This window comes from Vulpes lagopus, chromosome 19 (assembly GCF_018345385.1).
Source record: "Vulpes lagopus strain Blue_001 chromosome 19, ASM1834538v1, whole genome shotgun sequence".
Taxonomy (NCBI): domain Eukaryota; kingdom Metazoa; phylum Chordata; class Mammalia; order Carnivora; family Canidae; genus Vulpes; species Vulpes lagopus.
In genome coordinates this window covers 28,338,886-28,365,392 of record NC_054842.1, presented here as the reverse complement: position 1 = coordinate 28,365,392, position 26,507 = coordinate 28,338,886, and the positions used below count along the sequence as shown (strand labels likewise).

The window sequence follows — 26,507 nt, the reverse complement described above, 5'->3', positions numbered from 1 at the left end:
CCCCAAGACTCTCAGTTCAAGGGCAGAAAGATCAGCCATCAGCCATAAGAATCACATTACAAATGAGTAACAAGCACAGCATATGAGGGTGTTTATGCAAGTTATCAACCTTCTATCTGTACAGTACATCTGGAACTAATCAAAGCTCATCTCTTAGCAACTGAATAAAATATCAAAACCACAATGTACTCTTCATGAGGACGGCGCATTATATAGAAAGTCCTCAGCAGGTTTTGGCAATTGGCTAAAGATGATAAAAGAAAGGAAGGAAGAAATAGCACAAAATCCCTAGGCAACACTTATGATCTGAAACTCAGATTTAGTTTACTGGATAAAAAATATATATTATCCTTAGATCTGAGGCTCATACTGTTTGCAGGCTACCACAACATGACATAATCCTCCACGGAACTCCCAGCACACTTCAACCCACTGCAGGAGAAATGAAGTGGGGAGGGGCAGCTAATAATCTACATTTTTTCCTAGTAGAGCCATGTACAATGATTTCTTTGGCCAAAATGAACCTTACACTGGCTACAAGTATCTTGATTCCTCAACATCTAATAAACCAAAGAAAGTCTTTCTGTTATTACTGAACAATGGTTGTTAAAAATGGCAACGAAGATGAGTTCTTTTTCTCTTTTTTCCCCTAAATATCCAGTTATATCTATCTTTCCTGAAAAGATTCACATTTCTGAATTATTAGACTTTAGAATGCTTACCTCTAACAAAATGATCACAATTGATAGTTTGGTATTCTAATCCTGCCAAACAACTCCCCCCCCCCTTTCTTCTTTTTTAAACCAAACCATAATAAATTCCTGTACCTTATCATTGAAATGAACACCCAAAATTAATTCTATCCATTAAAAAGAAGAAATATCTTATCCTCTTCTGTAAGCTAGGTCTATATGATAATAAAAATTGTTTAACTAAAAAATATACATAGTTAAATGCCTTGATGACATGGTACTATAGACATTTAGTTTTACTGCATTATGTTTTTTAAGCCTTATTTTTCCACTAATGATTGACCTTTTCTTTTTTTATTTATTTATTTATTCATGAGAGGCAGAGAGAGAGAGAGAGGGAGAGAGGTGGAGACACAGGCAGAGGGAGAAGCAGATTCCATGCAGGGAGCCTGACGTGGGACTCGATCCCAGGTCTCCAGGATCACACCCTGGGCTGAAGGCAGTGCTAAACCACTGAGCCACCCAGGGATCCCCCCTGACCTTTTTATTCTTAATCCTAGCTTCAAAAAGGAAAGTTTGGTTGTTTTAAAGGTGAGTGCAAATATTTATATTTCATAAACAGGGGGACACTGTGGAGATGTGAGTGTTGAACCCAAGGAAAAGAAAAAGTATTTATCCAAGCAAGTTACTGAGAATGAATGTGATTCATTCTTAGGAATAACTGACCTCAGATTGGCTCCCCTTTTTTTAAACTTGCATTGTCTAACAACATACAAGATACTTATGACTTAATGCTTTAAATGCTGGTATTCTGGTCAAATGAATGTTTTGGAAGCCCCTCTACATGCACAGCTGAAAATGGCTGAAGTCTGTTTAGAATGCTCCCCGCCCCCCTTTTCATGAAAACACAGACAAAAACCCTATGCATCTGATTTATTTGAAACTATAAAATCCTGCCAGAAGGTATTCTTGCTTTGCCACTCAAATGTATAAAGTAGGCAATGGGAAAGTCTGTGCTCTGTCATTTCTAAGTACCTCAAAAATAACGTACCTTCTCATGCAATCACAGAGTCCAAAGTGCTGGCCAGGCCAGCTTTTATAGTGATTTTAATCTTTCCTCTACTCCGATGTTCTCTTATCACTTCCTTCTACATCACACTATCCTTCTAGAGAAATCTTAAGACTGATGAGGATAGCAGGGACATCTCTTAGAGCTCATATCAGTGGTGCCTGTCATCTTTTAAACCTTAATCTTCAACCAAAGCAGTGGCTGTAGCTACCATCTTGAACTTGAAAAACAGTTGCCTAAGAGAATAGCCTTCGTTTACTTGATTCTCTGCTCGTGTTAAAAGATGAGGACCCCATAATTTAAAAATTCCATTGTAACTTTTCATTTCCTTACCAGAAGTAAAACTTGCAATTCCTTCAGAATCCTGACCGTTTTCATATGTGATCATTAATCCTTGTGGCTTAACCCTGTCGTTTATGTAAGCCACACGGGCACTTCCACCATTCTCCCACACAAAAGATGTGTCTGTTTTAGCACTTAATTCCCGGCCAATGAAGCTGTCCTCTCCTGAAGAAAACTCATGTGTCTCAGGAGTAAATCTAGCAGATAAAAATGAAAGTGTTAGATGGTGCTTTGAGGAATGCAAATAAAATATTCCAGTGATTTGATATAGTTACTTAATCATTCCTTAGAAGAAAAATGAGTGGTAAAAATCTAAATTCATTTGAATAAATTATTCATTATGATTTTTTATTATTAAAAAGTATAAACTGATAAACAATTCCCATTTATCCTTCATTTTCCCCCATCTGCTTATAGCCTAGTAACTACTAGTTTGGAATAAACCGAGTCTGATTTGCCACAAAGTTTTAGGTAAATAAGAATAAACTCAATCATAGGTTATTTGGAACAAGCATATAATCTCTCAGATTGATGTCACTCCCCATAGAAAACAAAGAAAACAGATATTTAATTTTCTAAGAACTGCTATGAAAAGAATAAGACTATATAAGACTTATCTCATCAACATCATATTTCTTAAAATGGTGTCTACATTTATATTCTTAGGAGTTTAAGAATTCTCTATGATAATTTGAGGATGTGTTTTTTTAGATGACGATAGAAAACACACTTGATATAAGTTGATATGCACCTTTATGTAATTTCAATGTCTTCATGTTCACATTTGTATTTGATACTACAGTTTGGCACTTGGGAATACTACTTTAACTGTTGGGAGTTAATGAGGAAAGGCAAAAAAACTCAAACATAATATGTGGATAATACATTCACACCAAGTTAAAGCCAAATGATATGACGACACATGATATGAATGACAATTCTGTAATAGTACAGATGAAGACAGCAGTGAGGAATTAAGGTGTCATGTACAGAGTAGGCAAGCCAAAAGCAGGTGTACCTCTGCAACATGCATCATGTTTTACTTTTTTTTTTTTTTTTTTTTTTTTTACCAATAGGAACCATAATTTTTGTTTTTAGGAATTCTATCTTGGCAAAGCAGAATCATCCATTATATTAAATTAGCACTTTAAATTTGTGTTTTACTGAGTTTGCTTGGATTCTATGCACATTTGTTTTAGTCTGATAGTTGCACAAGAACTATAAATACAGTATTTGCAGCTAGGTTTATGTTTGTGTATGTTTGAATAACATATTTTATCTGCAGTTCTCTAAGAATTGATTTGCCTTTAAATGAATTTATGTCTTATTCAATGCTGGGAAATATTGCTTCACATGACATCAGTGCCATAGTGTTCTTCAGGTGTTGGCTACTGGACATTTCCTTGCTAAACTACCAAGTGAATGAAATCTGACATTATAGGAATATGTACTTGTATGAATTCTGAGCATGCATCATCTTGTCATTGTGCTTCTGGATATGTGTGAGATACCTTGTCTGTTCTGAGAAACTCTTTCCTCAACTGCAATCTGAGAGGAAGAAAGTAATTATGGGCTTAAATTTGGGCTTTTGCAAGGCTGCAGTTAGGGATCCAAGCTTGGTGAAATATAGAGAAGCAGAGAGAAACCAAAGGGCCACTCATTCTGTTTGAGGTTCAAGATTCATTCAGATTAATTATTTATATTGTTATTTAGGATACAATTTTAAGGGAAAAAATGCTTATATGTGCAATTATATTGTGGGGTCTTTTATGTTATCTTTTGGGGGGATGAAACAATGGATTGTATGCAACCCCAGGCTTCAGGGAGATAAGACATTGTGATAAACTGTAATAAGTGCTTCCACAGAAGTATAAGAAGATACAAGAAAGTAAGGACTTTGAAAGTAAAAACGGGCCTCAAAGAGGAGACATCTTCCATCAGGGCCATGGACAATGGGTAAGATTTCACTGGAAGGAACAGAGTTCCAGGCAGTGTACCCAGGAGGGTGAAGCAACCATTCATACAAGGCAGATAAGAGTCCACTATGGCCAGAACTCAGTGCTGATGCTGGGGAAGGGTGGGAAGTGAGGTTGCAGTGGCTAAGGATATATTGTAGGTTCTATTCTGGGGTAGATCTCAATGTGGGAATTTCTCAGGAAACCATGAACTGAAAGGAAAAATTGTAATACAGCTCATGAGGAAGTTACAGAAACATCAATCCAGAAAGCATGCTTGCTGTGTAGCTTCTGCTCCGGAAAATGGAATACATGGGGAAGCCTTTAGAGACCTTATTAGCTTTCTCAACCTAATAACCTGCCATCAGTCAATTAACAGTCTCTTATAAATAGAAGAGATTTCTAACTCACAGGAGATCACTGTTTTGATTATCTTCTTCTTCTGAATTGATGAGTCTACAGGTATTCTCAAGCACTGGTGGTGGATACTGATTGAATCCACCTATTGAGAGAGCAAAGTTATAGTTAGGTTTTTAAATCAGAAATTACATTTGCTAAGGAAAAAAAATCCCAACAGGAATCTTCTTGAAGCAATCAATGTCACTAAGATATTTCAGCCAAACTTGGAGGGAGTGGAAACAGAAAACAGTAGTAACTAGAAACAACATTCAAAGCTTGGTTTTAGAGTGTTTTGCAGCCAAAGAATTACTAGGCTCATAGAAAACAAGCCTCATCAAATTGTTCATTTAAGGGTTAACTGTACCACAGGATTTCCACATGCTCAGGCTAGTGGACTCTAAGGGAAGTTTTATTCTGAATCTGTCAAGCTTATTTATTCAAGTTTATGCTAATGGATCAAACATAGAAAAGGTAGCATTTTATAATATGATGCTATTTCTGTGCTTCTGTACCCATTAACACTGGTTTCCTAGGAGGAAAATGATCAAAGAAAAATTTTAGCTTACTGACATAAATAATATGCCACATTGTGCCCTTCCCACTGTTGCTCTATGTTAAAAAGTGTATCATTATTTCTCCTCATTCAGGAAAATAGTTTTTAATTAAAGGAGGCTTTGGGCCACTGAATGATCCACAATTCCATGAAAATATCTTGGAGAATGTTTAGGGTTTTATAATAATTGTACTTTTCTCTAGTTCTAAGATGAGCATTTTTTCCCCATTCCTTTGAAATGAGATTAAGTCTTCTGATCAATTGCATTTGACAGCTGCCAATAGTAAAGTGGGAACTGTTATGCTAGTGACATTGCCTGTGTATGTGGGAATATCAAATATGCCAGCAACAAAACTGATAGAATAAGGGTCAATAGTTTAGAAACAATTCCCAGAAGTGTTAGTAGAGAAATCTTTTTTTTTTTAAACCTTTTTATTTATTTATGATAGGCACACAGTGAGAGAGAGAGAGAGGCAGAGGGAGAAGCAGGCTCCATGCACCGGGAGCCCGATGTGGGATTCGATCCCAGGTCTCCAGGATCGCGCCCTGGACCAAAGGCAGGCGCCAAACAACTGCGCCACCAGGGATCCCCGAGAAATCTTTTAACCCCTATGAAACAAGTGGTTATGGGAAGGCACTGAACTAGGTGTATTACCAACATTGTTCAGGTGGCAATCAAAAGCTAGCTCTAATCATCGCAAAGCCTAACTTAGGAGCCCAGCAAGACCAACTTTGAATTGTTTTTATAGAGTCTTTTAAAAGTGCTGTGTCACCATCTATCTTGACAACATAAAGAATAATGTTGCACTGAACAAGATAGATCTCAGTGAATTGGAGTCAAGAAATAGCTCACAGGAGTCCAGTTTTGAGTGTAAAGAAGTTTTAGGAATGCCCCCACTAGTCTATTTCATACATATGCCCTGTTTATGCATGCACAAGAGTGACATTTGCTAGTCTAAAAGAACTCTCAGTTACTATAAAATACAAAACTCTAATAGGCAAGTTGATATCAACATTAAATTGGAAGCAGTTTTCTTTCTTTTTATATAATATAATGGTGTATCATACAATAGAAGGCATTTAAAGAAATAACATGATATTCCCAAGAATATTGGACTCTGCAATCAAATATGAGTTACAGCAAAAAGATCGAGCTTTCTCTGCAACGGAGAGAGAACTCTCAAGATACTGTCATGATGGTGCTATTGGAGATTCCTCAAACACCAGGGCAACTTTGGAATTCAAAGAGTGGTGAGACTGGCTCCTACAGAACTTAGGTCTGAACCTGGTAGAGTCCCAGAAGGAACAGGTTCAGCCATGATTCTGTGGGATGCCTTAGAGTCAAGGTTTCTCAATTTCAGTGCTACTGACAATTTGGGCTGTATCTTTTTTTTTTTTTTTCCTTCGGGAGGTATCCTGTGCTTTAGAGAGATGTTTAGCAGCATCCCTGGTCTGTATGCACTAGATGCTAGAATCCTCTCCCTCAGTTGTGACAAAAAAAAGTATCTCCAGACATTTCCAAACGTTTGGGAGGTAAAATCATCCTTAGTCAAGAACTACTGCTCTAGAGAGTTTCTCAAATCATTTGTGGGGAAGGTATTTTATTTCTAATCCTTTGCAGACTGATCCTTGTGGATTCCATCTTGTCATATGAGACAGAGTACACTTTCATGCACTTGCATGCTGAGGCAATGTCAAATTGCCTTAAAAGTTTATAGCTGCTTATTCTCAATCTCTGTATTTCTCACTTGCAGATCAGTTTGTGGACTCTTACGCATCCAACAGGTGACATTTTGTAGTGCATTGGCCTCAAGCCTTCCTACTCAAAGTGTCATTCTTGGACCAGAAGCATTGACATCACTGTTAGAAATGCAGAGTCTCAGGCTCCACCCTATACAGACTGAACCAGGATTTGAGTTTTAACAAGATTCCTATATGATTTGTATGCTTAAACTCTTTGGACTGTGCCATCTTTAAACCTTCATACAGGTCTCCAGGGTGTACCAAGGTTGAAAATAAACCAGGTGCAGTAGGGCAAGCTTTTAATGTAAATGCTCATCAAAGAACTACTAAAACTTCTTTAGGTTAGCAGATGTGGCTCTAGAGACCTCCAATCACTCCGTGATTTTAGTGCTGAGATTTTGTGTAAAAGACACTTTCTCAGGAAAAAAGTCTCACCACATTATGGTAAAAACGGGGTATAATCAGGGTATGTCCCACTTCTCTCTCCCTCTCACCATCTAATTTGTATATTTGGGTTAGCTAGAGATTCAAAGATGTGTTAGGCTATCAATACTATTAACATACACCAATTTATTAAAACAAAGAAGAAAAACAAAACAATGACTTACGTCTGATATAGTAAACAAGTGGCTTTACAAACTTCGTAACATAATCCAGATCTGGTTTATGAATTCTCCCAAGCTGTATCAGATGGTGATCAAGTGGGTAGCTGGCTAACTCTTCCATGTCATCCGTATGTGTAAAGCCCAGGGAAACCACAAATATGACATAGCCTTGGCACTTGGCCCTCAGAGCTACCTTCTTCAAGAATTCCTTTCTCTCATGATACTCTCCAGCTAAGATCACAAAAATGACCTTGTGTTTTCTCAAGTTGGGTGTTTGTGGGAAGAGGTTCTCCACTGTCCACAGTAGCGTATGGCCAATGGTAGCTTCTCCTTTTAGCTGTTGGAGGGAAGTCTGGATATGCCTTTTCATTAGGACTCTGTCATTATAAGTTGTAAATCCAAACTCTGTTTTTACCACACCCTTCTTTTTCCTAGAAGTATCCCAAGGAGAATAGCTCAACAAGGCAATCCTATCACCAATGTCTGAGATTCTTGGATCTGATGAAATGTTGAAGTTGTCAATCATAGAGCTCACCAAGGTTTTCACAGCCTTAAACTCATCATTTGCTATAGTCTGAGAATTGTCTAAGAGGAAAGCCACATCCATGTATGAATTTTCAGGTAGAAAAATCTCTTTGATGCAAACATTTGGAAAACATTTATCTGAAAACACATAGAGAGATTCATGATTGATTCAATGTCTGCACAACAAGACACTGTTGTTTGAGATATTTTTCAAGTGCTTTAGTGACTTATTACCAATAATTAATAAACTGATTATTTAAATTAATGAAGAATTTTCAATGTCCCAATATTTCTGTGGCCACTAGAATTGTGGCAATTTGGGAAAGTCTTTGTTGAAAGCAGATGTAGGTAGCATGTATGCTTGAAGTCTGTAAGTAATATCTAAACTCATTTAGAAAATGTTTTCAATATTTTAGAGGTTTTTGATACACACTACCAAAATGTTCCCCAAAGAAAAGCCATATCAATTAGGATAGTATTTTAAACCAACTTTCACATTCTCTGGAAGCTCTAAATATTACAGAAATTGAAACCCTAACGTATGGTGTTAAAAGACTAGGAAACTTAAAATAAATCTACAATCAACACTAGAAATATCTGATAAAGCCAGATTTAATAACTCACCCAGAAGGCATTTAATTGTTTCAGCACAATAAGTTTTCATGGGTCTTACCGTAGCAAAGTGTACAGTGTTGAAATTTTTCTAATGGCTCATACTTCCCATTTGGAGAAACTGGGATCACCTGGAATGTTCCAGTATTGTCAAACTGTAATGAAAAACACGTATATTTGCTCATTTTCTTTCACCATTATCAGGGAGCTGTTGTGAACTCACTTTAAGGATTGGCTTGAAAAACGCCTAGCTAATCACCATTATCTTGCATTATAGCCCTTTGCTCTATTGAGTACATCTTTTTTGTCTCTCTCTCTCTCTCTCTCTCTCTCACACACACACACACACACACACAATCCTCCTTTTAAACAACACAAGGAAGTAATTCAACTGTCAGCATCTTTATTTTATGATGAGAAAACTATCACACAATAACCATTAGATTCACTCACTGAGGCAAGCATTAAAATCTCACACTTATTTCCAATTCTGAAATTCTCACTGAATTTTATGTGCTTCTTTTTTTTTTAAGATTTTATTTTTAAGTACCCATGTGTGTGCTCGCTTCGGCAGCACATATAATAATAAGTACCCATGTGTACTTAAGTACCCCATGTATGAACTCAAACTCACAACCCCAAGATCAAGCCTCATGCCCTACTGACGGAGCCAGCCAGGTACCCCTATACGCTTCTGATTATGCACCAGCTGATAATGCGCCACACATCAGCTTCTGAAGTTGGATTCTGCAGAAATTTTATTCACGTACAAGTTTCCCTTGGCTTCTTTAAGCAGTGATCCCAACTATTTCCACCCCCGATAACCCTATTTAGAAGAAGGTACATCTTTCAGATGTCAAGTAGATTTCCTCAATCACAAATTCTAATTTAAAAGTTTATTTCCAAAGATAGTAGACAAAAGATACTAAGTCTATTCAAAATTCTTGGTAGCACACAGTCTCATTTCGTCTGTCTCTTGGTTGCTTTTCTTGCTTCAATACTTACTGAGAGGTACAATATAGGGCATTCATTTATTCTTAATTCACTCATTCATTCAGTGAGTCAATAACTACTTATTGGCCATTTACTCTGTGTGAGGCACCATGGAAAGCAGATACCTTTATTACAATGAAAGAAACCTATCATTCCTGGGTGGTGATGAGGTATCTCTCAATCCACAGGGATATTTATGCTTTTCCCCCTTCTTCCTTGGGAAGGTAAAGGGTTAGAAAAGTTACACCCTGTTTTTCTGTAAAACATTGAGTGAGCATTTGAAAATATTTATAATTACTCCAGCCTTTTAGTCAAAAAGTATTTACTACGTTCCTTACTATTTTTTTATGCAATTGGATGCTTTGGGTATTATTTTGTATTTGACCTTGTTTGTCTCCCAAGGAAAGACTAAATGCTGCCTTGGTAAATCAAGGAAGTTTGTTCACAGGAATAAACCATATGCTCTTCATTCATCCATTCACTCATTCATTCATTCAATACATATTTATTGAATGCCTATAATGTTATAGGTAGTATTCTAGATGCTGGAGATACAGAAATGAACAAAGCAGATAAAATCTCTACCTTACAGTCTAGTGCAATAGGGACATATACCATAATACAACAAATAAGTAAATAATCTAGTATGTTGGGAGGTAGTCATTTTTGTAGACAAAACTTTGACTTCCTACAATCCTTTTTATCAGTTTATATTGTGACTTTCCCTGTGGCTCCTATATCCAAAAACTTCTTGGATGTGTCATGAGCAGATTGATTCTCTTTGTGTCATAGAGGGCTTCCATTTTGATTTTATTTTTTACAGTAGAAAGATATGTATTTGTGTATATATTTAGACCTTTGTAATCTCTTGTACAACACAATAGCTTTACCCAGCTCCAGGAGCATGTAGTTCATGGCTAATCTGAATATATTTAAAAACAGTAAAACAGTAGGTGGAGAAATTCTTCAGTTTTGGGGGGAGAGGAGGAAATATAGACTCCCTTAAGAATCTGTTGATCCAAACCTCTCTTGTGTTCTTTTTTTTTTTTAATTTTATTTATTTATTCATGAGAGACACAGAGAGGCAGAGACACAGGCAGAGGGAAGAGAAGCAGGCTCCCTGCAGGGAGCCCAATGCGGGACTCGATCCTGGGACTCTGAGATCATGCTCTGAGCCAAAGGCAGACGCCTCTCTTGTGTTCATATGTTCATTTACATTAAATGTTTTATACAACATTAGGGGTTCAAAGATCTCCTAAACTTCATCTATCATAAGTGAAAACCAGCTATTCAATGAGATATAGCAAGCAGAGGACAGGTGTTAGAAACACCTGATCTGCAGGTGGCTGATAGAGTACCATATTTAAGTCCCCTTCAATCAGAAAAACCTTAGTTCAAATTTTGATTTAGTCATTTATTAGCTGTACAAAATTGGAGAAGTCACTCAAACTCTTTGGGCCTCAGTTTCCCTATTTTTTAAAATAGGGATAACAACATTCACTTCAGCAGTGGGTTATGAGTATGTATATAAAATTCTAGGGACAGTGCCTGGCACACAGTAGGAGCTGAGCAAATGCGCTGCTATTATTACTGACTACTGTTGTTATTAGACATTGGATTTCATGGACTTTGGCAACAATATAGCTGGGAAAATTGCAGATGGGGTCAAGAGACCACATATCCTGCCCTAGGTCCCCCCCCCCGCCCGCCTACTATCCTTAACAGTACCACTATGTTAAACATAAAGAAGTTGCCAAGAGAAGTTCATACCTCAAAAGCCTCAAGGAAAATCCTTTCACTAAAAGCAAAGACTGCCGGACTGATATCTAGGGCATTAAATTCCATGGTGGCTGTGATGATGGATGACGGACTGGCTGCTTGTCCACTGCTGAAAAACACGGCAACTTTCCTCACATTGGCTCCCCTGTATGTCCGCTTGAAAATGTTCCGGGCCACAAACCTCATTGCATTACCAATGTCTTGGGCTTCTGTGGGGGGTCGATATTTTATTTGGGAAATAAGCTGGAGGAGCTGCTTCTTGCTATGGTAGTCTGACCAGCGGATGAGGTAGCTGGTGCCTGTGTCATAGGAAACCACAACAACTCTTGCTCCCACAGGGCAGTTACTTTCCCTGATGTTAAGGTCATTGACAATGGACGTGATGATGTCCCTTGTTTCATTAAATCTCTGTTCAGAGATACTGTTGGACTGGTCCAGGGCAAATACCAGTTCCGTTGGGTACACTGGACACTTTTCTGCAAACATAAAAAGCAGAAGTATGAAGTTATTTCACTGATCAAAAGTCCTTCCCCTTCCTTTTACTCCAGGGTTGAGGCTGGTTCACACCAAAGGCTAGGGAGTTGCAGGTGTTGCCTTTGGCTCTAGAACTAGAGGTAGGCACAAGTAATGCTTTGTTCGTGTGAAGGTATTGTAGAAGTCTAGAGCATTCATATGTGGTGGTATGATGCTCAGACTTCACAGCCCTCAATCAGTCTGCTATTTAAAAGAAATTGAGGGGAGTATCTGTGCTGCTAGAACAGCTCTGAATCCTGATTGTGGTGGTAGTTACGTGAATCTTTGCAGGTGATGAAACAGAACTCACACACAAAAAACGAGTTTTACTCTAAGTAAATTAAGAAATGAATAAAAGGATATTATGGCTTATTGAGGGTTTTGAAAGTTTACAGTCTTTAAAAATCTTCAGAAATGATCTACTAATAATGATAGAAGATTTTTCATCTACTTATGCAAAAAATAATTCACTGAGTAGCATGCAGGGTGACATGCTGGGTGATGTACACTGAGACACATGCAAAGATGACCCAAATTCAAGCCTGCCCCAAGGAATCTACGCTGGGGAGGATCACTCCATGGAAAGATACAGAGTGACTATTATTCTTTGTAAGCATTCAGAGGACAAAGAGGCTGTTTCCCAAGAAAGGGGCCCCCATGGAAGCTAGCTGTTAAATGAAAGCAAGGGCGGCTGGAAGAAGGGCGCAGCAGGACCACAGCAGGCTTGTAATGAGCTGTTATAAAAACCGAGCTGTCTGCAATGGTCTTCTGATGATTGAACTTTAGGAATCTCACAGGGATTGACCTAGGTATCAAACGTAACTTTTCAAAGTGCTATTAAAGTCTGAACACAGGAAGAGAAAAAAGGGATTATTTAAAAAAACAAACACTCCCATATACAGAGGCTGCTCTACTATTCTCAATCTGGCTTACTCCCCAAGCACATCAGACTCTAAATATCCCACACCCCAAACCACTGTTCTCAGCAATAGGAGAGGAAGGGTTGATTTAGAGATGTTTTGAATCAAGGAATTTTACAGTGAAGAAATAATATCAAAGCTAATGATGAACAACAAAATATGAAAAATTAAGTATTTTTCCTATTTTAGCCCTAGTACTAAAAATTATTGAAGAAGTGAGAGGCAAGTATCTTCAAAACTGACCTATTGCTACAGATTCTCCCAGAAAGCAGAACCAGTTTCTATTTATTTTTTCTTTTTCCTAGTGCCCAGCAGGATACCTGATAAATGTAATTCAAATCCAATTAAGTTTTATTGGGCACTTACATGTAAAAGGGTTTTTGGTGGGTTTTTTGTTTGTTTATTTTTCAGAATTGAAATTAATGATGCCGAACTTTAGGATAAGCTCAAACTTTTGGGATAGGTCTCTATGGGTCTACTACAGCAGGCTTCTGGAAGACCAGGAGTTCTTGATGTTGACAACTGGCTTCAGAGGCAATGGAGTCCAAGAGACCTAAGGTGCTATGTGACACCCACTGTGGTCAAGGCCCCCAGAAGACCATCCACAGCAAGGTCAGGTTATAAGTGGTAGGCACTTGGTGAGATGAATGATGTGGGGGGGGGGGGGGATCAGAGACAGGAAAGGAAACATCACCCATCCAAGAAGCCATTGTCCATAGGGTCAGCAAAGAGCAAGAAAATGGGGTCATTCAGAGCCCCATTCCTGAATTCCCCAGCAAAGAGGGCCTATTCCATAAAGAAACTGAATTGTGAATGGAGATAGGACCTAGAAAGCACAACAGTGTAAAAAGGGGCTTAGGGCTGGGTGTCACTATTTCACAATCAGGTAGAAGCATGATATTGATAATTATAATCCCAAGATGGATGTGTCTGCATAGAAGGAAGAAGTCCTTTCTTCCATGGGACTGAGAGTTTCTTTCAAATTGGTCTTGTCAGAATGCAGTTAATTACTTCAGCAAGAATCACAGTATTGTAAGAATACTCACCTTTCCAACAGGCTATTAAAAAAGAGGGAGAGAAAGAGAGAGAAGAGTCTGTTACATTTTGGCACACAGGCTAAAAATAATCCCCCAGAACAAAATTTCAGCAAAGCTTAATATTTTATTTGACCCTACTTGCAAATAAGGCTAATTCCTAAATTATAGGAAGCCAAGGTTGGAGGCCTGGGGAACACGTACACAGAATTTTATTAATGGGTGTACCTTCCTGACCTTTTGTCCTTGTGAGCCATGACCAGCAGACTTCAGCACAATCCCAGTTGAAATCTGAAACACTGATCACTTGTTTTAGAAGCAGAATAGATGAGCCTCTGATTAAAAGGCAAGATAGCTCAAATTCAATTTGTTTTGTCTCTCTTCTTACAGCCTTGAGAGTCATTCAGCAAGGCAAGGCTAAAATATGAGGGTTTATTTTCCTCCCAGATGAACACCTTGGGAACCTCTCTTTTCCTGCAGAAATATGGGGGTTTCCAAATAAACCTGGTCTTTGCTAAAAAATACAGCTCCTGTGTTTGAGTGATATCCATATCTAGAGAGAGGAGGGAAAGCCCCCAAGGATTTCTCCTGAGCAAAACAGCATCTGGTTTTTCTAAGTGATTTACTCTATAAGCAGGGGACCAATCAGAGGGAGATGTTGGTAAATCTTTAGAAAGCACTGGCCTGACAGTTTCCTTGCTCATTTTTTCTCAGTTCTTAAAAAGCAAATGAGTCACTCTGATATAATAAAATATTTTATTAGCACTGGCAACAACCTAGCCTCCACCCTGCTGTCCCACAGCTCATGCTTTCTCATGTCACCCCTATTAACACCTTTTGATTGTTTTAACACTGTGGCTGCTGAGATGCTAACCACCACAGATGGGACTCAGAACCCACAGCCTTCTCTGCATCTCAAGGGCTGCAAAGGATCCCTTTTTCTCTGAGAACCTACATTTGTTAACCTTCAACCCAACTGTGAGGCTAGAAACACAGTCTCTAGAAACAGACACCCCTGCCTGGGTTTGAGTGTGACAAAACTGCTTGACTTCAGGGGAAACTACTTGATCTCTTTCAGTATGTTTATTTTTCCTAAAAAATCCTCTTTACTTATGCCCCCTCCTTCCAAAATTCTAATCATTTGGGCCCTCCTATTTTATTTGCAACTGATGGATCGGCTCCTAAGGTGTGCCAATCAGGGCTTTGATCATGTACCCATTTACCTATCTGGTTACTGATCATGTGTTGATGGTCTTTTGGGCTGACATTTGAAGACTTAACTGCTTCAACTGGTGAAAGTGACCAATGTTTTATAGTTAATTGTTTTGTTTCAAGATGTTTTGTGAAAGTCACTTCTGCAGAAGCTGCTAGACAGGACGCTAAGCTGTAAAACAGGATGCTAGTGAGTTTTTGCCTTAGCTGTTCTAACTCCCTGTTTTCTTGTTGGAGACCCTGGCCCTGACTACCTACATGTCCAACTAACTCCTAACACAACCACCTCTACTCCACATTCCTCTCAGCCCCCTAGAGCTCTTGTTTTATTCTGGGGGTAGGGTCTCAGTCACTGGCCTTCGTGCAGTGTTATAGGACTGAAGAGCAAACGTGTTAGACCAGGAGCCCAACCCCACAGGGCCTCCATGATGTCACCTATAAAATGAGGCCCTTTGAATTAGCTCTAAAGACATGTCACCCAAATCCCATCTGGGTTCTGCATTCTGGAGTTCCATGCTTACCAATCAGCACCCTGTCTGGTTACAGAACCCACATTCCCCTGGCCCCCTAATTTCGCAGCTAACTCCTTTCATTCAGGGTTGGAAAACTGTCTTCAAATCACTAACCCTCAACAGGCCAGTGTTTATTTCCCCCACGACTTCCTCCTCCTTCATTCTTCCTTGGGAAGATACCTGTTGGTTTCCTGAGAACTCTCTTCCCCTACAATGGCTTTCCCTCTGTTCTATGCCCTGCACCTGGGGCCCCAGACCCTGGTTCTCACTTCCTCTGGGTGCTGGAGAGCCTGGAGAGACGTTCTTGAGCAATGTCTTTCCACCCAGGTCCCTTCCCTTTGAATCTTTTGTCCGTTGACCTTTTCTTGCTTCTTTTCAAGTTCCCCTCATTTCTGGGACTTTCTCATCTCTGTAATGCCACTGCTGTCCTTTGGCTCCACTTTTTCTGCTAAGATGTCTTCCTGGGTTCATCCCTTGGCTTTCTGTTTCCTTTTCTGTATTTCACATCCTTAGGACCTCACTTATCCCTGTGACCTTAAGGAGTGAAATGACTTCAACATCCCAGTCTCCTCTCTTGACTCTCACTTTTATTTCAGTCTATTTATTTAGCTGCTCACTGATCATTTAATTTAGGGCCCGCACAGCATTTCCCTGCCTCTAAAATGCTTAGAGTTATCCTATTTTCCTGCCAAGAGATTCTCTTTCCCAGTTCCTCCTGCCTTCTCTTCCACAGTGGCACTAAGCCTCTCCCGCTCTGGCCTTACACATATCTCAAACTTGTTTTTGTTGTTGTTCTTTCCTTGCCTCACACTTGCAATGCCTACATTGTTATCCAATGATAGGTTAGGTTAGGTCTCTCCAGTTTTCCCATCTTACATTCTTCTGATTTTGATTGTATAAGCCTCATTATAAGTCAAAATGGAAGCATGAAAAAAGACAAATCACCTAAAACTCTACCATTCTAATAAAGTAAGTTGTACATTTCTCTACTTTTGCTTCTAGAATTTATTTTTATGTACATATTTACCTATATGTAAAAATACTAAGGATCCAATATAATTTTTTCCTTTTAATGACAGTATTATTCATATTCTGATTGAATCTTAAAACAAAAACATATCTGCTTGGTATTTAATCAGAAGATGATACACCATAGCCTAACTAGTCTCTAAGTGCAAACAGTCTAAAGGTATATTCATTCACTTTGTTCTAATGAATAATATTTCAACAACATATTTAACTATCATTTTTCTTTCTTTTGCTTTATGTCCTTGGCTTATGTCATTTCCAAATGAAATCACTTGGCTTTTTCTACCTCATTTCCCTTCTTCATAACCAAAGACAATCTCTCTGTTGACTTCTGCTTTATTCCTCTTCTGAAATTATTCTCTTGCCTCTCCCCATCACTTCCCTCTAACTAGACTCAAGTAATCCCATCCAAGGAGACTTCATTGACTCAGTAACTAACTCAACTGAAATCCCCATGCTCATCCCTTTAACACTATCCCTAACAGACCTTTGTACAAAATTGCTGTATTCATGTGAGCTAATTCACACAACTTTTGAGTTGGTTTCTAATTGTTTCCCATAAGCACATTTTCTCTCATATATGAATCACACTTCATGAGTCTTTTACTTATACCCTTTTCCTTCCCACCTTTGATGTGAGCTGTTCCTACAGCAAGTACTTGGGACAAGCCTGTTGTAGAGGACGCATGCCACCAGTGGATTCAGTTTACTGCTTCTGCATACCCACACCACACCTCCTAAGGGCCCTCACCAATACACCGACTCCCTTGTTCCATGACACACAGATACTCACGACTATGGTACCGCATGAACTGGATCAGCTCACATTGCTGTAAATAAAAAAAGAAAAAGAGAACAGAAACATGAGCACAGCGACCTCTGAGTTGCCATATTTATTTGCTATTGGACTGGTTAGGCTTTCATTTGTGAATAAGGAATACGTACAGAATATACAGGCTTCCCTGCCATGCCTTTCATGCCCTAGGAAAACAAAACCAGAGCAAGTTATTGGTATGTAAATTTGAGTGACAGAACAAGAGTAAAGAAAAAAAACCTTCACTCTTAAAAACACAGCTGGCAGAGAGCAATTAAATTATTCCTGAACTGGTAGATTACAATGCTATGTCCCTACTTAATCAAGGTGCAAGCTTCTTTGTTTCAGTGTTAGATCAGTTAAGCTAATGTCTGCTCAGAGTGAACTGAATTACTTTTGTAGGTGAGAAGTAAAGAAACAAGTATTTCTTTCTTTTTTCTTTTTAAAAATTTTATTTATTTATGAGAGATACAGAGAGAAAGAGGCAGAGACATAGGTAGAGGGAGAAACAGGCTCCCTGCAGGGAGCCTGAGTGGGACTTGATCCCAGGACTCTGTGATCATGACCTGTCCCAAGGGCAGATGCTCAACCACTGAGCTACCCAGGTGCCCCAAAAGTATTTTTTAAAGATGCTTGTACTAAAGATATAATAACACTTAGAAGGTACTTCTCATGAGAAAACTTGAAATGTAAACAACAGGCTTCCCAAAGCATGCCACAAGGAGAGGAATTTATTGAGAATTCAGAGGTACAGATGTATTACAAATCAAGTCATTTAAAATGCAGGTGGTAGCATGCAACCTCTACATATGTGAAAGAACCAGAGACATTTTACAGGGCAAAATAGGCATTACACAAAAGAAGAGCATTACACCCAAAAAGTAAGCTCATAAATGTGAGAGGTTATAAACAAAGGAGTACACATAATCGCCTGAAATGAATCAAGGAAGCTTCCTAAAAGAATGGCAATGCTTTTTTTCACAGCTTGAAATTTTCTCTTTTCCCCTTATTACTTCCTTTATCAGGATCAGCCTTCTCCTTGGCAGCGGTTCTTAACATGTTCAATGCACATAGGTCTCTTTGGGCAGCTGGTGAATGCTAGTATGCTGGCTCCAGAAAATGCTATTACAAGCTTACACTCATACAATTTCACTGGCCTCAGAAGCTCAACCAGGGATGTCAGTCTAAGAACTCCTATTCTGAATGACAGCTGGGTCATCTGTACATCTAACCATCATCTATCAATACATCCATTGATCCATTCATCCATCCATCCATCCATCCATCCATCCATCCAACCATCCATGCATCAATCCACCTAATAAACAGTTAAATGTCTGCTGAATGCTGAGATGGCCCATTGTGTGCTGCTGGTGCTTCCAGAAGTGTGGCATCTATAATTCTACCCACTGGGGGCTCTCTTCCTCCTCGGAGGCGGAGAGCCCGTTTGCGCAAACGTCCAATAAACCCTCTTGCTAATTGCATCTGCCTGTCTGGGGTCTGAGTCTCTGGGGCGTCCACCGGGACACGTTGGCACCCGTGAGCCAGGGTCCAACATTTGGGGGCTCGTCCGGGATCCGAGACGCCCCAGGCTCAATCCTAAGACCGGTAGGAGGTGAAGGCCCCGGTCTTTCAGCCAGGACCCAATGGACACCCTGATCAGCTCCTGCAGACTCTCCTCACCACGGAGGAGAGACCGCCCGTCTACAGAAAAACGGCCCCGGGGCGGATGGGAGGCCGACCCAGCTGCCTAATGAAATTGAGGACGTTTCCCCCTTGGTTCGCCCGACCTGGGACTACGACACTGCTGCTGGGAGGGAGCGGCTCCGTCTCTATCGCCAGGACAGGCTAAAGGCGCTCCAGATTATCCAGCGCCAGATCTGGAAACCCCTTGCGGGGCTGTCTACCGCCCCGGAGACACAACCTGTTCCAGATCGGTGACTCCGTCTACATCAGGAGACATCAGTCCAGGACGCTTGAGCCCCGCTGGAAGGGCCCATACACTGTACTACTGACCACCCCAACCGCCTTAAAGGTAGACGGCATTGCTGCTTGGGTCCACGCCTCACACGTCAAGCGCGCCCCATCAACGAGCACCGCTGACGCCAGCCAGGACGGACCGGACGAGCCACCCCAATGGAAGCTCCACTGCACCCAAAACCCGCTCAAGATAAGACTTTCAAAAAATTGTTCAATGACAGTTGTTATATTCCTACCTCTCCTAGCGCTCTTCACCTCCGCCAAAGGTGACCCTCATGCCCTCAAAAGGTTAACCTGGCAGGTACTAACGTCTGGGGGTGACGAGGTCTGGTCTATAACTAAGACCGCCCCCGTGGGAACCTGGTGGCCTAACCTATATCCTGACCTATGCAAGCTAACCATAGGGGCCCCTAGCCCATGGGACCTAGAGGGATACTTCGACACCTCTAGAGCCCCTAACCGAGAAAGCCCTCCAGGGCGACTGGGATTAGACCCATGGGGAGGATGTGGCACGCCTGACAGAAGGGCCATGCTAAGCACTCTTCCCTTTTATGTCTGTCCCGGGTACCACAGAGATCGCAGGCTAAATCCCACCTGTGGGGGGGAATACTTCTATTGTAAAAATTGGGGGTGCGAGACTAGGGAGACACAGGATGAGAGGCCCTCCTCCTCCTGGGATTACATCACTGTCAAGGCTAACTATACTCACCCGGGGTTACCAGGAACTCTGCAATACTACCGCCCCGATTTTAGGGACTGACTCTTACCTGGAGCCCCAGCCGGGAACTTGGTGGGCATGCAACAAAGGCCTCACCCCCTGTGTGTCAGCTAAGGTTCTAAATAGCTCAAACGACTTCTGTGTCATGGTGCAGATCATACCCAGGGTGTTCTATCACCCTGCTGAAACTCTAGAAAATCAGTATAATGAACATCCCACCCGTTTTTGGTGCGAACCTGTCTCCCTAACCCTAGCCGTTATGTTGGGACTAGGGGTCGCTACTGGGGTGGGTACTGGCGCAGCTGCTCTGATCCAGGGCTCACGACGTTATATAGAACTCCAGGCAGCTGTAGATGAGGATCTACGGGCACTAGAGCAGTCCGTTTCTAAGTTAGAACAGTCCCTCACCTCACTTTCAGAAGTAGTACTTCAAAACAGGAGAGGCTTGGATTTACTATTCCTGAAAGAGGGAGGACTGTGTGCAGCCCTAGGAGAAAAATGCTGTTTCTATGCAGGCCATTCTGGAGTCATCAGAGACTCCATGGCCAAACTCAGGGAAAGGTTAAATAAAAGACAAAGGGACCGGGAGGCCCAGCAGGGCTGGTTTGAAAGCTGGTTTAATCAGTCTCCCTGGTTGACCACCCTAATCTCTACCATTATGGGCCCTCTAGTTATCCTGCTCCTGCTGCTAACTTTCGGCCCCTGAGTCCTCAACTGGCCGCTCCAGTTAATCCGAAAAAGATTGTTTATTACCCAAGCTCTGGTATTAACTCAGCAATGTCGGGCCCTCCAAACTGAAGAAATAAATGTTCCCTAAGATTTTAAGGTTAAAATCAGCCCAAACAAGAGGAGGGAATGAAGAAACCTCCCCCCTTGTAAGTAGGGCCAGCCCTAATCCAGAGGCAGCCCATCCAGGCGTCTTCCTGAAATTTTAGCAACTAAAAGCATTCTGTTTACAATAAGAAAACCATTTCCCCCCACACCCTGATTGGAATGTCCCTGAATAGGTTCATGTTGACCCTCTGTGAAATCAATAACCTGAATGCTATGCAACTCCCGAGGTTCTTTTGTCTTTAAGCGGTTTTTTTTTCCCTTTTGCCTTTAAAAGATACCTGTAATTACTAATCAGGGCTCTCTTCCTCTTCGGAGGCGGAGAGCCCGTTTGCGCAAACGTCCAATAAACCCTCTTGCTAATTGCAAAAAAAAAAAAAAAAAAAAAAAAAATTCTACCCACTGGGAGCCCAGATTCTTCCTAACCAGAATCAGGAAATTACATGTCTCACTAAGAGATGCAGAGTTTCATCCTTCCTTTTGTAGGCTATTGCAGAAGACAGAAAAGAATGCACAGACATTTAAACAGAGAGAGGAAGTTTCTGACTAATAAATAGATAAGCAGCCCACATCTTACAGAGGATCAGAGCTCAGAGCATCTGTCCTAAAGGACAGAGTTGGAGAAGAATTTGAGCAAGCTCTTAAGTAGAGGCTGAGGATTTAGAACTCAAGACAAATAAGCTAATCTGATTCTAGAAGACCAGCAGGGCCCAAGTCAGAGAAGCTGTGTTCTGGCAGACCAGCAAGCTCAAGACAGTGAAACCATACTCTAGTGGACCAGTAGTGCCAAGCACTAGGCTGGGAAGATGCAGACCCCCACATGGGAGCTCCAGAATCTGGAAAGGAGAGAAATCCAGACCAGATCAGTATGACTCAGAGACTAGGTTCTCACCCAGGAGGTTACATATTCACTAGTTCCTTAATGTGAAAGAAAAAGGATGTATTAGAGTATCCTTTACAGCCAATTGACTCTCATACTATTGTCATCCACAAAACATCCATGCTTTAGTTTTCTCTAGAAGATCCCAAGTCAAAGAACCCCTACAGGTAGTCATAAAACATTCAGAATGCACAAAACAAGATAAACTGTTTCTCCATGCTGTACACAATGCTTCCTGCACCTCCTACACAAACCCAGGTGTTGGCAACTTTTAGTTCTTACCCGATTATGCTCATCAGGGGAGAGAGGTGTGTAAATAAATCATTATGATAACATGAGAGGCACTAAAATAGAGATATGGATGTTTCATCACTGGGAGATGTGCCTGACTCTGCCTGGGAATGCTTCCAGAGGTGACATTTCTCTTGCAGTGGAAGCATAGCGGGAAGCTGCAGTTATATTTCCAAATCTCTCTGGAGTCTACATTTTGAAGATGGGAAGGCAACAAGAGTGATTTGGGAAACCACCAACTTGTCTTGCATGATGGAACTTTGCCAGGACACCTTTATGAAGCTTATGCATTCCCATCCCTATTTTTAAGCTTTAGCAAAAAAACCAAAAAACAAAACAAAACAGTAACAGCTAATATTTGCATTGAGCTTTATCATTCACAAAGAGTGCTCACATTTGAGAACCTGATCTTAAGCTACCTTCTGAGGTGGTAGGACAGGATATGTCATCCCCATTTTGGAAGTAAACTGAGAGACCAGGTGACTGGCCCAAGGGCACACAGCTAGCAAGAAGCAGAATTTGGACTTGAACCCAGCGGTCTGACTTTAAATTCTGTACCCCTTCCAGGGAACATCCTAGAGACCAGTATAGGCTACTTAGTTCTCATGGTGTACTTACTCTTCGTCCAGGAGGGCCTGGGGGTCCTGGAGATCCCTCCTCACCTTTCCGGCCAACAGTGAGCTGCAGATAGGAACATGATTTAGTTTTTACACTGTCTATCAAACTTTCTCAGTTTTAATGAGATTTTACAATTAAAAAACATTTTTTTTAAGGATTTTATTTATTTATCTAGAGAGCCCCGTGAGCAGGGGTAGGGGTAGAGGGAGAGGAAGATAGAGAATTTCAAGCAGACTCCAGGCTGAGCAAAGGCCCAATGTAGGGCTTGATCCCAAAACCCTGAGATCATGACCTGAGCTGAAATCAAGAGCCAGACACTTAACCCATGGAGCCACCAGGCACTCCTTAGAGAAAAAATGTTTTTAAAGAAAGCAACCATTAATTCAAGTCAAGTAAATGCCTTACTTATAATATAAATAGCCATTCTTAACCATTGGAAAACATCCATTTCCCTCTTAGCCTCTCCATTTAGTAACATACTTTGCTCTGGCACTGGTTGTGCATTGGAATGTAAATTAGTCATAAACTAGGATTGGTACTAAAAAAACAAACAAACAAATATACTAGGGCACACAGAGATCTAATTAAAAACTTCCCATCTGCAAAGGATCAAATACAAAAAATAATTCTCCCCATACATAAAAGGATGTGGGTGGGCGGTACCATTCTCATGCTTCTCGGTGATGGATATGGATGCTAATGAAATTTGTCCAGCCAGATGGAAAATACCTGGTGAACTGCATCTCTTTCATGCTGATAATGACCACTGATATCATGCTCACACTTCAAAATGAAAAGATGCTTGGCTCAGCGTTTTGTTTTTTAAAAAACTGTAACATTCTACTCTATGATAATTAGAAGATCTCAACAGCTTTCCTTAAAATGAATACCCTAGATGACCTTGGTTATGGGTAGTGGAATTGTCAGAAAACTCTCAGGGACACAGTGGGAAGAAGTCCGCTGCATTTCCATTCAGGGTTAATATTCTGGGCTTTAATGTGTCTTAGAAAATACTAAAGGCACTGACATTTCTTGGAACAGCCAGTTATCAATCTATAAATCTTTAAAATAGTTCAGATTCATGGAACCATAGAGAATTTTAGAGCTGAAAGTGATCTTTGGTGTCAAGTTCAAGTCTCATGTTATAGAAATAGAGACCCTGAAAAGGTGTGGTGAAGGTCACACAGTCAGGGAATAGCATTTCAATGGCCCTAGGTTAGATCAATAATCCACATTTACTATTACAACACAAAAGCCAGAGTCTTCCAAGGAAACATCTATTATTTCTGCAATTATAGGTCACTTACTGTTAATCCCCTATATCCTTTGGGTCCAGGACCTCCAGGAACTCCAGGATCACCAACATCACCCTAAAAATTCAGATATAAGAAATCAAGATATTTTTTTTTTTTAAGAAATCAAGATATTAAAATATTTGCTATAAAAGAATAAAAATAATTTTCTCTAATATAATATTGAATTGATCTTATAACTATACTATATATTAAACAGTAAATGTCAACTTCTCCTCTCTTGGAACGAAGTTATCAATACACTTAAATATTTCCCAAACTATTTTTAATTTTCTAAGAATACAAATATTTATGCATAAATATCAAGGCAATGGCTACCCAATCAGTTACTAAAAGTATCTAAAGAAAAAAATCCTTGAAATCAGAGAAAACATATGGAGTATTAACTACAGAAAATACTAAATCATTAATTACTTCCTAAATTCATGAATCATTTCTGAAACAGCTGAAGGTTAGAAAAATTTACTCTGATCTTGGTGAGAAATGAATTTTAGCACCTGGTTATCAAAAAACTAATTTCACATTTATCCCTAAATTGAAATATGCAAATTTTCTCCCTTTATTAGAAAATTGGTCTTCTATAATGAGAACTCTTATCCTAATAGTTTTTTATATAGTTCCTTTTTGCACTCTTCTTTAGCTAAAGAAAGAATCTCTTCTGGTAATTCATCCATTAAAAGCATTTTTTTTAAAGATTTGATTTATTTATTCATGAGAGATACAGAGAGAGAGGCAGAGACATGGGCAAAGGGAGAAGCAGGCTCCCTGCAGGGAGCCCAGTGTGGGACTCTATCCCAGAACTCCTGGATCATGCCCTAAGCCAAAGGCAGACCCTCAACCCCTGAGCCACCCAGGTGTCCCTAAAAGCACTTTTAAGAGGATTCAAAAATTGACTGTTTTCCTATAGTTGATTTGATTTGTTTAGACATTCAATTTTTTGTAATCCATATTTTGTATTTTAATTTGAGCACCAACTATTGGAAGACACTCTTATAGATAGGACACGTTAAAAAAAAAAAAAAGGAAATCTTATCCCAGAATTCCAGTGTATAAGAACAGACATAACAGGACCCACTCGGACTGAAATGGAAGGTATGTCTGGTTGTAGATCATGGAGGTGGATTTCAATCTGGGAGGCAATGAGGAATTCTGAAAACTGCTCAGGAGAGGAACATGAGTAGGTTACACTATGGAAGATACCGAGTGACAGTGGTGTTTGGGACTAACCGATGCAGTGAGAAGGTGGAAGTGGAGACCAATGAAAAGACTGTTGTCACCTTCCAGGTGAAGGGCAGTGAAGAACAGATAGCAATTGCAGAAGCCAAGAGTTTGGAATGAGACTCCCTGAGGCAGAGAAATCAAGAGGACAGAAGGACTAAACTCGAGAGGATGTCTAGAGGTAGAGTTTCAAGACCAGGGATATCCAGCCATGAAGGACAGGACAATCTTTTCGAATTTAAAGATCCATAGTAGTTAAGTATGGTCCTTTGTTGGTGAAGCCCTGGCAAAACGATTGCCTTGCTTTTTGTTTTTGTTTTCTTTAATCTTAATTCTCAAGTAGAAAGTTAAGATCATGGAAAATTTTTTTGAAGATTTTATTTATTTATTCACAGAGAGAGAGGCAGAGACATAGGCAGAGGGAGAAGCAGATTCCCTGTGGGGAGCCTGACATGGGACTTAATCCCAGGACACTGGGATCATGACCTGAGCCAAAGGCAGACGCTCAACCACTGGGCCATGCAGGCCCCATGGTCATGGTCATTTCGAAAGAAAGTCATGTGTACAGTACCTTTTGCCCCATATCTCCAGTGAATCCTCTTGGGCCCTACAATTTGCAGCAGAAAACATAAATAAATCAATAGACCACTTCTGCAGTATGATTGTTTCTTCTTGTATTTACTTATTGCATCAATTGTTCCATCAATTAAAGAAATAATTGCTTTCCATATTTACCTTTATGCCCTTTCGTCCCATATGACCATAGCCTGGGATGCCATCATCTCCCTGTGAAAATATTAGTTCATTTTAATTTCTCAAAAGTGAAACTTAGCCGCAATCTATACTAGTATCAGAAGAGAAGCACTGGGGACTTCCAGGTAGGGGGGGGCCTTATCAGTGACCTTGAACTCTGGGGACATGCACATTGCTAAGTTCTCCTCATTTCCTGGTATGTACTCTGGTACTTTGGCCAGCTCTACTCTGTAAACACTGTGGGGGCAGAGAAATGCTCAGTCAGGACCAAAGGAGTTAGTAGCAGTTACTTCCCTGGAATATTAGGAGCTGATTCAAAGGGCATAGATAAAGAATTTCCACAAAGAAGAATTGCAAATGGCTGATAGACATATGGAAAAATGTCATCTTCACTAATAACCAAAGAAATGCAATTTGAAATAGTGATGAGATATTATTTCTTGTTAATAAAACTGGTAAAGATTAAAAAAAAAGAAAGTGACACACCCACTATGGGTGTGGATGCCCTGAAGCGTGCATTCTCCTGCATAACACATGGTGCATACATCATTTGAATATTCCTGAGGGTACTTTGTAAAAGAGTTCAGCTTTACTTAAATAGGCA

The 26,507-nt window shown here is 40.2% G+C and overlaps 1 protein-coding gene across 1 annotated transcript in view; it reads right to left on the bottom strand.

The window, feature by feature from the left end:
• The window catches only part of COL6A5 (collagen type VI alpha 5 chain), a 131,356-nt gene that overhangs the window by 21,891 nt on the left and 82,958 nt on the right, over positions 1–26,507 (bottom strand). Inside the window, 12 exon segments of the mRNA XM_041733569.1 lie at positions 2,095–2,300; positions 4,470–4,560; positions 7,362–8,021; positions 8,557–8,650; positions 11,259–11,743; positions 13,747–13,758; positions 17,281–17,317; positions 17,433–17,468; positions 22,620–22,682; positions 23,927–23,989; positions 25,722–25,757; positions 25,886–25,936. Of these exon segments, the coding sequence (XP_041589503.1) occupies positions 2,095–2,300; positions 4,470–4,560; positions 7,362–8,021; positions 8,557–8,650; positions 11,259–11,743; positions 13,747–13,758; positions 17,281–17,317; positions 17,433–17,468; positions 22,620–22,682; positions 23,927–23,989; positions 25,722–25,757; positions 25,886–25,936 (1,834 nt within the window).